Genomic DNA, 12,560 nt, shown 5'->3' on the forward strand with positions numbered 1-12,560 from the left:
CTGTGGAGCCAAAGAGGGATTGATAGGAATTCTGAGTCTTATCAGGCAGGGAAGACAATGGTACCCGCTCTGTGTATGGAGAGAGATTTACACAGGAAGGGGCTTCCAGCGCAGCTCAAGGACACTGTCTGACCTGTTGATGCAAATAAATGGCTGATGCTTAATACATATGAACTGGGGACCACTTGAATACTTTGATATATTCTGGAGGCTGACAACTTTCCAAAATTGATATTAACTATTCAACAAAGAAAAAAAGAAAATTAATTGAAAATTGTTGCTTTTTTCCAGGAAATGTTTTCCTACCTTTCAGGTCAGCTGAGGAAGCTAGCAGAAGTCTACAATGAGAGGCTGTTGAACACACCACACAATCCTATTTCCTTAGGTAATTATTGTTCATCTTTGAACTGAGCCAGCACTTCTGAAATCTTCTATATTTTTAATACACTTGCATACACAAGATGAGCTTGCATATGGTTCACGATTCCATTCCATTAATCTTATGCCAATACAAGTCCATTGAAATCAATGGACTCGCATCAGCCTAAAAGTGGATTAGTGCAGTTAGTGACTCAGGCTCTGTATTTATATACATAACCGCTTGTGATCAAAATATGCTGTGTTTGATCCTGAGAGTAAAAAGACTGACAGTTAGCATTTAGTACTACAATTTATTTATTTTTATACTGTTTAATAATTATTTCAACCACAACTGCTTGGTGCTGAACCTCAGTAAAATAGACTATTAGTGAGTCTTTTTATTTACTTGGGATTTTCATTGTAAGCAATAACTCTGCTGAACCTGGAAAACTGGAACGTCTCTCCCCACACAGTATCTCAACTGTATAAACAGTCTAATCAGCTAATGAAAGGATATATTTAGTGGAAAACTGAAAAGAATTAAAAATAATAGTAAGAATGTTCATATTAGTTATATTCTAACCCAAATGTTTAACCAGGGCACCATTGTTAGATAAAACTTATCAATGGTTCTGTTCTGGTGAAAGAGGAGCTTTATTACAGTTGTTATAACATAGCTATTTATGTCTTCAGCTATGTCTCTAGAGAATCTAGATAAACACAGTGACATGGCTGTTACTCAGCTTGGATCTATGCTTTTCACAAGACAAGTTTCAGGAGCAAGGTGAGCATCTGAAATATTTTAAACATTTATCATATTCAGTGAAATTTGCTGTGCATTGATGGTTCTTAAGACTTTACAAACTGACTGAGGTATAATGTGTACACATGTATCCCTAGCACATGTTTGAAGCTGGTTGTAAAGAGTCAGAGTGATGCATTCTTCATTCCACTGCTGTCGGCCTTCACTGTCCGTTAGTTAAGTTCCCACAAGTGTCCTCATGCTTCCCCCCATGCTGCTCCTTATGCATGCAAGGAACTCCCTGTAAAAATTTGCTAAACCACTAACTACATAATGTCTGTCAAACCTCTCCTTAAAACTTGCCACTGACAGGATGCCTGCAAAACACTGTATGTTAGTTAGACAATTGGTGTGCTATGATACGACCACTGATTACCATGTTACGTTGTACTATTACTGTCTGTTTGCTGTAGCACCTGGTGCCACTAATCTTAAGATTGTCCTTGTCCCAAATTATTATTAGTCTTTTTGTTATCTGTGGCAGTAGTGCCTAGAACAATGTGGTCCTGATCCCTAATTGGGGCCTTCTAGGTGTAATACCACAATACAAATTAGTAATAATGCATCTTTCACTAGCTGTGGAAGCAGTTACTGTACTTGACAAAAACTAAGGTTTGTAATTTTAGAGGACTATTTAACATGGCTTCAGCTGTATTTTAAAAAATCATCTTTGTGCCAAAGACCTGGGAAACACATTGCTTATCTCTAATGTTGTTTGTTGCTTTTTGTATTGTGAAAGAAAATCCTACTTTTCAGAATTAACTTCAGCCAGTGTAGGTGGAAAAATTTTAGTATTAGACCGTACATGGCAAGGGAAATGCAGGCCAAATAACTTTTAATGATTTCAGTTTAAACCTTTTAGAAGAAGAGGATGATCTAAAACTTGTTTTGGCAGCATTCTTTAATCTGAATATTGCTGCTGTCAACTAACTTCTGCTACAGGGTTAGTCACTTTCGCTGGCAGAGCTGAGTATTTTCACATCAGAAGACCATGCTTCATTAGCTTGGATTATTCCACTTCTTACACAGATGAACTACAGTATATCTGTATGTACTGCAGTAAAATGGGGTGTTTTTTGTTTTGTTTTGCCTGAGGGTAACTTTTACTTGTCCTGCTACTACAGTCCTCTTTGGGTAGATTGGTCTCCACAGATATCATCTCTGAAAAAATTCAGGGTTTCATCAAGTTCAAAAGTTCCAGTCCTATTTGTACCCATGCTGTTTTTTTATAGTTCTTGATTTTAATGTTCTTTAATAATTGGTTCACTTCAGGTACTTTTACACAAACTTGTTTATAATTTACACGTGTTGTTATGCATAGAAATGCTTGTAAATGATTTCAGAATACTGTGCTTCCCTGTAAACTGCCCTGAGCATTTTTAATTGAATTGTGATTGTTTGTTTCAGGGTGGTTCCCCTTGGGTCTTTGCAAACAGTGAATAACCACACTTTCAAAGGCTTTATGTCACATACAAATAACTATCCCTGTGCTTACCTCAATGCTGCTTCAGCAATTGGAATGAAAAAGCAAGATGTAGACCTGTTCCTAAAAAGACTGGATAAGTGTATGAAGACTTTTAGAAAAGAAAAGAGCAATGGAAAAGATGTGCCTGAAATGGATAACTGTACTAAACATACAAGTGTGGGAGAGACTGAAGACTAGAACAAGATGTGGATTTTGGAACACACAAAGTTTGGGGTGTGTGTGTGTTTGTTTTTTTTGGATTGTGTGAAGTTTGTATCCTGTTTGTATTGTGGATTATGCAATACAGGGAGTGGAAATTTAAATTTAAAAAAAACTTGGATGAAATTCAGATTTTAAAAAAATTATTGGGTAACATTCACCGCTGTGCAGACAGCAAACCACAAGGCTTTTGCGCCTCTTAAAACCCACTCAAGTACTCAAATAAGGCTTAAATGGTATGAAGGCTCTAAGATGGGTCTTTCTCTAGAAATGGATTTGCCCCATTGTGATTGGAGTTGGACAAATATCTGAAGAAAATTTCAGTGAATATTGATTAATATTTTAAACTGAATTTGCTTTAGCAGTGTTTTGTATCCCTTCTGATTTTGCTATTGGTGTTCATTTAGCAAACAGTCCTTTTTTGCTCACAAAAATGTCTCTGGAATGAGTGTTCATACATGTGAGTATTTGCATTCACAGCCATTTCCTGCTACATCTGTTTATGGGCATGAGAGTGGAGATGGATATTATTAAATGAAATTTTTAAAATAATGTGAGCATGAGATACAATGGGGAGAGATGGTTTTTCCAAATCTCTTTCCTGATAGTAATTTGAACAGCTGAAAACAGGAGCCACATGTTTGAAGTCTGTACATGTTCTTAACTGGGGAACACCATGGAAAGGCACAGACTCCCTATGGCAAAGGGAAATCCTACAAGGGAGTGTAACAGAGCAATTTACAAGGATTCAGCCAATCCTCAGCCCCTGGAAAGACTTTCAGGGTTGAACAGTTCCACAGGAAGCATATGGGGGTAAACAGCAAGGAAAGAAGGGGGCTTCAGTAGGAAGGCAGTGAAATGGGAAGATCTCCCCTTCCTCTTGCATTTGATTTGTGCCTTAATAATTGCTGTCCTGAATAGGAGAAATCAGCAGACCTGAAGTTATGGGAGATTGCTGTTCCTCCTTAGGGCCCATAGGAGAACCAGATATTCATGGGGACTCCCAGGATGTTAGATTTACTCCAGCACTTCAATAAATTTGGAGACCATGCCTCCTAATTCTGAACCATCTCCTGTGGGTGGTGCTGCTGCTGCCCCAGCTATATTCAGTCACTGACTGAACCGGTTCACCTAGCTGAGGGCTCATATCACTGAGTTTGCTTTTGTTGGCTTAGGCTTGTCAAGTTTTTCATTTTAAAAAAGAAATTAAAACGGGATTCATGTGGTATATGCAGAGTGGCAATTTGGTTAAATTAAAGATATTCCAAATCATTTATTGGCCGAGTGGAGCAAGATCTAATGCTCAACTCAATGGCATTTCTCTGTGTTTGTCTGTAATATGATAACTTTGGCATGCCACATCTGATCAATTTTAAAAATAATGGAATGTTCTAGGCATCCATGGGCACACCTTCTGTTAGTTCTGATGGAAATCAGAACACCAAAAGAGCCTGATTCAGAGGAAAATCAGGGCCACAGACTGCCACAGGCAGAGGAATGTCTGCTTCCCCCTTTACATAGCAGAGGCAGCAGCTTAACCTGTTGAGTGGGGAGACTGTAGCCTGGACTCTAACAGAAATGAGAGCTTTCCAGGCCTGGTATATATGGAGGGAAGTGGGGGTGGGGGTGGAGTAGGGACCCAGAGAGGGAGGGGGCCAGGGTGAGGGTATGCAGCAGGGACCAGAGGGATGGGGCAGTCGTGATGGGTGAAGCAGGGACCCAGAGTGCTTTGCGGGGAGAAGCAGGATCTGCAAGAGAATATAGGGATGGGGAGTGGTGGTGGTGAGGGAAGCAGGGGCCCAGAGTGGAGATGTGGGGAGAGGAAAGGTTGTGGATAAGGAGTCAGGAGGGGCAAACCATAAATACTTGGGGCTGGAGAGCAAGGACCTGGAGAGTGGGGAATGGTGATTGGGAGTGTAACAAGGCATCCCCTTGGTCCTGCCTGTGCTCTGCTCCAAAAACTGCTCCAAGACCTTCTGACTCAGCAGTCACCAGTGCAGTTTATTTGCATAGTGCCATCCCACCACCTTCTCACCAGGTGTACACCTTGGGGATTCCAGCCTTGAAGACTCCTTAGTCTCTGGACTCAGGAGGGCAGAGCTACCACACTCCTTCCCTGACTCTCCGCCCCCACCTCTGGGCCTGTATATAAAACCAGGCTAATCAGGCTGGCAGCTGTTTCTCCTTTACCAATCAGCCACTGGTTTACCTCCTTTAATTGGAGCTGGAGTGACAAGGCTGGCTCAGTCTTTCCTGCTGAGCACCCTGTCACAGGGAGGGAGGTATGCAGGGAACACACATAGACCAGAACAATGGGGGTACACGCTGAGCCCCTGTTATGAGGAAAGGGGTGGAGGAGTTGTAGGGAGACCCTGAAATAGAGGAGGATGCAGTATGACACACAAGGAGTTTACTGCGGGGGGGAAAGGAGGAATGCAAATAGCCCCTGGGGGCACATTGTGCGTGGCCTGCTGAAGCTATGAAGAATGTGGCCCACTAGTTTTACTTACACACACACACATTTTGTTTTGTGATACCATTGTCTGTGGTGACTTGGCATATTTTTACTTTAACATAATATCACCATTTAAATGCTGCATGCATTTTCTAGCCTCAAGTTAGATTTTTTGTTAAATTTATTTGTTCACAAGCATGATTTGTGTATGCCATTGTAAAATACTGTTATACAAACTAAGGCCCATAAATTGTAGAATTCTGCCAGCCAGAACAGACCTGCCAGACCTCCGATTCTGCCAATGCCACAAGCCTTTGTGCCTCATTTGTCCACTTCTTCCATGGGCATCGTCATGGCTTCTTTCCCCAACACTAATCTCTATGCCTAGAATGGCCTGCAAGGGCCACTATTCTCTCTGCAGTCAAATCTGTTCTTCAGGCTCACATTGAAGACTCAGCAAATGTCCTCATGAAGCAAGTCAATTTAATTTTTTTTTAAAAACCTTGTACCTTCATGATGTGCATGTGCCTTAAACTAAATACCTCTGTGATCTTATTGCTGCTACTCTTGTTCCTCCTCACCCTGCTGTTTGTCACTGTCACTTGCTGTGTCGCTGTCATTTGTTATGTCATGTCCCATCTTAATTTAGACTGTAAGCTCTGGAGGCCAGATGCTGTGGGTAATTTAATAACTTGAAATGAAATTTGATTTAAATAATCCAAACTCCAATGTATTTTTAAAAAACAAATGGAAAAGAATTACCAAACCTTTGTGTTGGTCTCTTACAATGCAGAGCTAGTTCTGTAGAAAAGATCTGAGCCAAACTATTAAACAGAATGCTTTTAAAGGAAGATTAGAACATCATTGACCACTATCCACCAGTATGTATGATAAAGTAAGTAATGTACATTCCAATTATGCTTCAGTTACTAACTTAATCTTTCCATATGTCCCTTATAAAAACCAATTATGGACAAGGTCCCCTCAAGACTATGGAAATACTACCCCTTGGAAGTGGACAGGGTTTCACAGCACTGCTGCTAGAAGGTGGTGATAGAATGAAGGCAGCTCTGTTTGGAGGTAGAGTGAGAGGGAAAAGCTGATAATGGCTGCCTTCCATGAAAATTTTGCAATGAGATTGTATGGGGAAGGGGAAGAACTCAAGAACCTTTGCCACACTGCACCCAGCCACAAAGTTCATAGGAAGGCAGGAGTGAACTGACATTTGACCTGATGATGATGTGGAGATTTTGAGCAACTGCACTTTCAACATGATGGAAGAAGTAAGGCCACAGGGCCTCCCACAACTCCTCAAAGAAACCCAAAGTAAGTGGTTGAGAGGGGGTGGCTCTGGGTGTAGGAGGGGGCCAGTGCTGTTTCCTCTCAAGGTGTGCGAGAAGCAGTGCTTTAGTTCCATTTTACCATATAATAACCTGTGCTAATTAGTTCCTGAATGTTTGACATGCCTGATTAATTGTGTATTAAGATCACCTGTAATGTCTTACTTTAAATGATCCAGGACAAAAATACATAATAAATGTTTTAATGTATTTGTCTTTGCAGTCTTGAATATTTTTGTCTAGTTTATATAAATCTCATTTCAGAGGATCAGGCAAATTCTTCAAGTGTTTGTCACATATACTGCACTGTTGGTGTGTGCTATGTCTGTTGGGGTCCAACCCTACACCCTGAGTTTACTTATGCCTCCAACTGAGTATTTAAAGGGTGGGGGTGGCCCCAACCACCTAGTTCCTTCTTACCACCTGTGGAATTTGAAGTTTCTCAGCTTGCTCAGTGTGTGATCTATCAGACCTGATTGAGGGAAGGAGGGGATAATTATTAGATCAGTCTTAGAGAGAGAGAGGGCCAGGGTAAAGGGAGATCTCTGCATGGAGAGATCTCTTCCCTCTCTTTTCTCTGGCAAAAGGTGATGATGCTTATTGTATGACACAGTGAACAGAATTGCTATGTGGGACTCTAAGAGGGTGGTGGTTGGTATAACACTAATAAAGTACATAGTGACGGTTACAAATTGGAGGTGTCAGAGCCATTTGTTCAGGGAGACAGGAGCAGAGGGCCACTCCCTGTCACAGGACACCATCTCCAAATTTGCTGACAGGTTTCCTCAAGATGGTAAAGAGGCGTTTAAATCCTTTAGCTTGAAGGGGCAACTTGCATGTACATCTCTTCAAGTAGATGATGCAGACATAGCGTCCAAATATATGGATTCCTTGTTTGCCATGAAGAGATCGTTTTGGTTCCTATCCTCAGGAATCCCTAAGGAGATAAATGTTGAAACTGAAAATATTTCATTTGAAGGATGCAAACTTTTAAATGTGAAGACTGGTGAGGACTCTTGAGTGACACTGAGGTCCTTAGGAGTCTACACTCCTACACTTATGTAAGTCTACACTTATGTCTCAACTACATAAGGGGCAGCCATTCTACACCCAATGTAGACAGCCTGAACCACCCAGGAAGTGCCAGAAATTTCAGACGAGGAAACCAACCATCTTCACCACCATGTCTTATCACCTGCCCTCCTCATAAGGCAAGAGATTTGACTCCTTAGCTAGGAATAGTGTACAACCTGTGTTGGATCTCCCTCTTATATCATCTCCATTTAGGTGCCATTTATTTTATTTTCATGGGGTGTGGATTGCTACAAATTGTTGGGTCCTAGAAATCATAGAGGTGGGTTACTCCATACAATTCTAGTCCCTCCCCAACCATCTTCCCAGACCCTACTTAGGGCCTGCTCTCCTGAGAACATGTTCATCAGATATGCCTTATTGTGCGACAAAAGGAGCTCTCTCTACTTAGCTTAACAAAGTGAAGGTTAATTATTAACTTGATCACAGTATATAAGTACTTACGTGGGTAACAGAAATTTGATGATGGAATGCTCTCCAATCTAGCAGACAAAGGTATAACAAGATCCCATGGTTGGAGGTTAAAGCTAAACAAATTCAGACTGCATGTAAATTTTTAATAGGGAGGGTAATTTACCAAAGGTTGTGGTGAATGCTCCATCACTGGCTATTTTTAAATCAATATTGAATGGGTTTTTTTTTAAAAAAAGATATGTTCTAGTTCAAACAGGGATTACTTTGGAGAAGTACTATGGGCTGTGTTATACAGGAGGTCAAACTAGATGATCACAATGTTCCCTTTTGCCCTTGGAATCTAACATTCTATGAATCAAGAGGTACAGTCACTTCTAAATCTTGGAGCATTGGAAGAAGTGCCTCAAGAACATAGTAGAAGGGCAAGACTGGTGCCATATGGTGGACCTGAGATAACGTAATAATTTCATTTGCAAGCTCAAGTTCAGGGTGGTGTCTCTGGCTTCGGTAATTCCAATCTTTGATCCACTGGACTGGTAAGTAGTTATCTACCTCCAGTATGCTTATTTTTATATAGCAATTCATCTTGCCCATTGAAAATATCTAATATCCATTTGAGCAATTCCCCCTACCAATACAGGGTCCTATCAATTCATCTGTGAAAAGCATTAAGGGTATTCACAAAATGCCTAGTAGTAGTGGCAGCTTATCTGACAAAGAATGAAAGTTTACCTATACTTAGATGATTGGCTCATTTGTGGAACATTCCTACAATAGAATCTGCCACTTTTCACCCTCCTATGATTAAAAGAAAACAAGGATGAATCAGTGTTAGTTCCTACTCAAAGGATAGCATTTATAGAGGCAGTTCTGCACTCCATCATATCAATGGCCTATCTGCCCCCCAAAAGATTATATTAGATCTGGTCAACCACCTGCAAAATCATACCCAGACATCTGTGAGAATTTGTCTCAGACTTCTAGAGCACATGGTCTCCTATACATACATAATTCAATATGTCAGGTCTCACCTTCAGTGTACATAAGGATAGTTAAAGTCTGTATATCAGCCCAAACCGCACCTGGATATGCAGATCCCCCCAGAACTCTTGTCGTCATTAAATTGGTGGAAAGCCCCTCTAAAAGTTGGCAAGGGAGTACCCGGCTCTCCACTATTTCCATCAAAGACTCTGGTAGAAGAAGCCCCTTGACAATCTTCAAACACATGATCTATGGATTTTTCAAGAAACCTCGGTTCACATACATGTCTTGGAGCTAACAGGTATTCATCAACTGGGCACAGTTTTCCTTTTAGTTCTGAAAAGCCTGGTAAGTCAGATCATGATGGATATCACTACAGCCTTGTTTTATATAAATAAACAAGTGGAAGCAAGAACCACCGCTCTGTGTCAAGAGCTGTGCATCTGTGGAACTACTGTATCAGTCACAAAATTACTTCAATAGCTCTGCAACTGCTAGTCTTGCAAAATGTGCTGGTGAATCACCTCAGCAGACAGTTTGCGAACAACCATGAGTGGTCAGTAAAGGGTACCTTTACTTTTTCAAGATGTACGCCTCAGATGGGGTCCATCCAACCATAGACCTCTTTGGCACCAAAGAGAACAAGAAGTTCCATAAGTTCTGCTCTAGAGGAGGGCAGAATCAGGGATCTCTGTCCTGACACATTCCTTACCCCCTGTTTCCCAGATCTAATATATGCTTATCCTCCGATTCCATTGATGCCAAATTTCTCAAGAAACTCAGGATTCTGCCAGGATGATCATGGTAGCTCCACCTAGTCCAGGCAGTTTCGGTTCTTGGATCTGATGAATCTCTCCAACCAAACTCCAATCCAATTGCCTCTTTAGACAGATATGATATCTCAAAGAGATGGACAGATCCTCCATTCAGATTCACTTTCCATGCATCTCCCAGCATGGATGCTAGCTGGTTAATATCAGTAGAGAGGATCTGTTCTGATGAAGTACAGAACATTCAGCATTCTCAGGGTAGGTCTACACTTACCTGCCGGGTCGACGGGCGGCGTTCGACTTCTCGGAGTTCGAACTATCGCGTCTAATCTAGACGCGGTAGTTCGAACTCCGGACGCGCTCCCGTCGACTCCGGAACTCCACCAACGGGGGAGCCGCGGACTTCGTTCCCGCGGCGTCTGGATGGGTGAGTAGCCCGAACTAAGGTACTTCGACTTCAGCTACGCTATTCGCGTAGCTGAGGTCACGTACCTTAGTTCGACCCCCCTCCCTTAGTGTAGACCAGGCCTCAGTCTACAAGGCTTTCTTACTCTGCCAAGTAGAAGAGTTTCGCTATCTGGGCACACCACCACCAGTTGTCTCTGTTTCAAACTTAGATACCAGGCATACTGGATTACCTTCTATCCTTAGAACTCTGGACTACCTAATGAGCTCCCTGTGGGTCCACCTAGTAGTCATCTCTGCTTTTAACCCTCCCGTTCAGCAGTATTCTACTCTTTCCATGCTCTTCAGTAGCTAAGTTCCCGAAAGGCCTTGTGCAGGTATAACATACAGTCAGAGAACCTCCCCGTCCTTGGGATTTCAATATCGTATTGACGGGTTTAATAGGTCCATCTTTTGAGCCACAAGCTGTGTATTCCTTCTTTCAACTATCCATCAAAATATCCTTTTAAATAGCAATAACACCTGCCAGAAAGTTAGGGGCAATATAAGTTTGCATGGTAGGATCTGTATACATGGTTTTTCATAAAGATAGAGTAATTGTGAGACCTCACAGAAGGTTCCTGCCTAAAGTAGTCTGATTTCCATCTTGAACATGTAATACTTCTGCCTGTTTTCTTTCCAAAGCCACATTCCATCAAAGGGAGTGGGGCTAAAAGTACACCCTAGATATTCTGTGTGCACTTTCCTTCTACCTGAATAAGACTAAGCCAGTTACGACATTCCCAGATTATTTGTAGTTGATGGGGACAGGATGAAAGTCAGATCATATCAACATGGAGACTTTCTAACTGGATTTCTGCAGGCTTTAAGTTGTGCTATGAAATTGCCAACTTAGACCCAGTGACAGCCCACTCCATGAGAGCTTGAGTAGCTTCTGTAGCTTCTTTGAGAAATGCCCCCGTATTAGAGATATGTAGGCAGCTTTCTGGGGTTTTGTGCTTATGTTTTTGCAGCATTATTTCATAGTATAACCATCAAGATCTGATGCCCATTTTGGCAGATCTGTCTTACAATCATTGTTCCATCTTTCCCACCTCCTGCTATTTAGTCACTACTTGTGTGTCACCAACCATGGAATATGCATAGCCAAGCACTCAAAGAAGAAACAACAATTACTTACTTTACAGTAACTGTGGTTCTAAAAGATGTATTGTCCTTATATATTCCATGACCTGTCCTCCTTTCTTGCTACCAGGAGTCTGACAACACCTGTATTCTGTACTGGTGAAGTAGCAAAGGAGCAGTTGGGTTAGCCCCACCCTTTATGCCCTCGGTTGAAGGCACGAGAACACCAAGTGCAGGCACGGCCACCTACGCCAACAAACAACTGGCAAAAAAAATCCGAACTCAAGTGCATAGGAGACATGAGCACCAACAATTGAATATATATGCACAACACATATCAAAGAACCAATGTTACTGTAAGGTAAGTAACTGTTTCTTCTTATCTGTGAGATGAAATTGGGAACCATTTGTGCAGTATCTGTTCATGCTTTGAAATGACTGCACAGGAAACAGAGCAAATAAAGCCTACCAGATGCAGCAAACTCTCTTGAGCCTAAGAAAGCAAAAATTTAATGTTGCAAATGTAAATGCTGGCGTTGTAGCTTAATATACATATAAGCCAAGTAATCTATATTGTGTGATCATCATTTTTTTTAAGAGAGGCTGGAGCCCAGAGACTAATAAATGTCCTCATCTGCAGTGTATCAGCAGTTCTCAGTCCTGCGCTGATGTATAGATAAGTCTAACTGAAGCAATATTACATGAATCCACATGTGGATGATAGATGGGTTACAGCCTTTTGTTCATGACACTTTAAAGCGGGGTGGCCAACCTGAGCCTGCGAAGGAGCCAGAATTTACCAATGTACATTGCCAAAGAGCCACAGTAATACGGCAGCAGCCCCGCATCAGCTCCCACCCCTCAGCGCCTCCCACCCATCAGCAGCCCCGCCAGTCAGTGCCTGCCGCAATCAGCTGTTTCACATGCACAGGAGGCTCTGTGGGGGAGAAGTGAGGGCATGGCAGGCTCGGCGGAAGGAGTCAAGTGGGGTCAGGGCCTGGGGCAGAGCAGGGAGTTGAGCAGTGAGCATCCACCAGCACATTGGAAAGTTGGTGCCTGTAGCTCCAGCCCCGGAGTCAGCAACTATGCAAGGAACCGTATGCAGCTCCGGAGCCACAAGTTGGCCACCCCT

General features: G+C 42.1%; 1 protein-coding gene across 3 annotated transcripts in view; it reads left to right on the forward strand.

Annotated features, from left to right (window-relative positions):
- SEPSECS (Sep (O-phosphoserine) tRNA:Sec (selenocysteine) tRNA synthase) overlaps nt 1–12,560 on the forward strand; it is a 57,154-nt gene that overhangs the window by 42,555 nt on the left and 2,039 nt on the right. The window contains exons 9-11 of one of the 3 annotated variants that reach the window (XM_039542519.1): nt 292–385; nt 1,054–1,144; nt 2,570–2,861. In XM_039542519.1, coding sequence (XP_039398453.1) covers nt 292–385; nt 1,054–1,144; nt 2,570–2,825 — 441 coding nt within the window. In that variant the 3' untranslated portion in view covers nt 2,826–2,861. Of the gene's footprint in view, nt 1–291; nt 386–1,053; nt 1,145–2,569; nt 7,106–12,560 lie in introns of those variants that run through there. The other 2 variants (XM_039542518.1, XM_039542520.1) reach the window with 2 other exon arrangements.

Source organism: Mauremys reevesii, linkage group 5 (assembly GCF_016161935.1).
Source record: "Mauremys reevesii isolate NIE-2019 linkage group 5, ASM1616193v1, whole genome shotgun sequence".
In the NCBI taxonomy this organism is placed as follows: domain Eukaryota; kingdom Metazoa; phylum Chordata; order Testudines; family Geoemydidae; genus Mauremys; species Mauremys reevesii.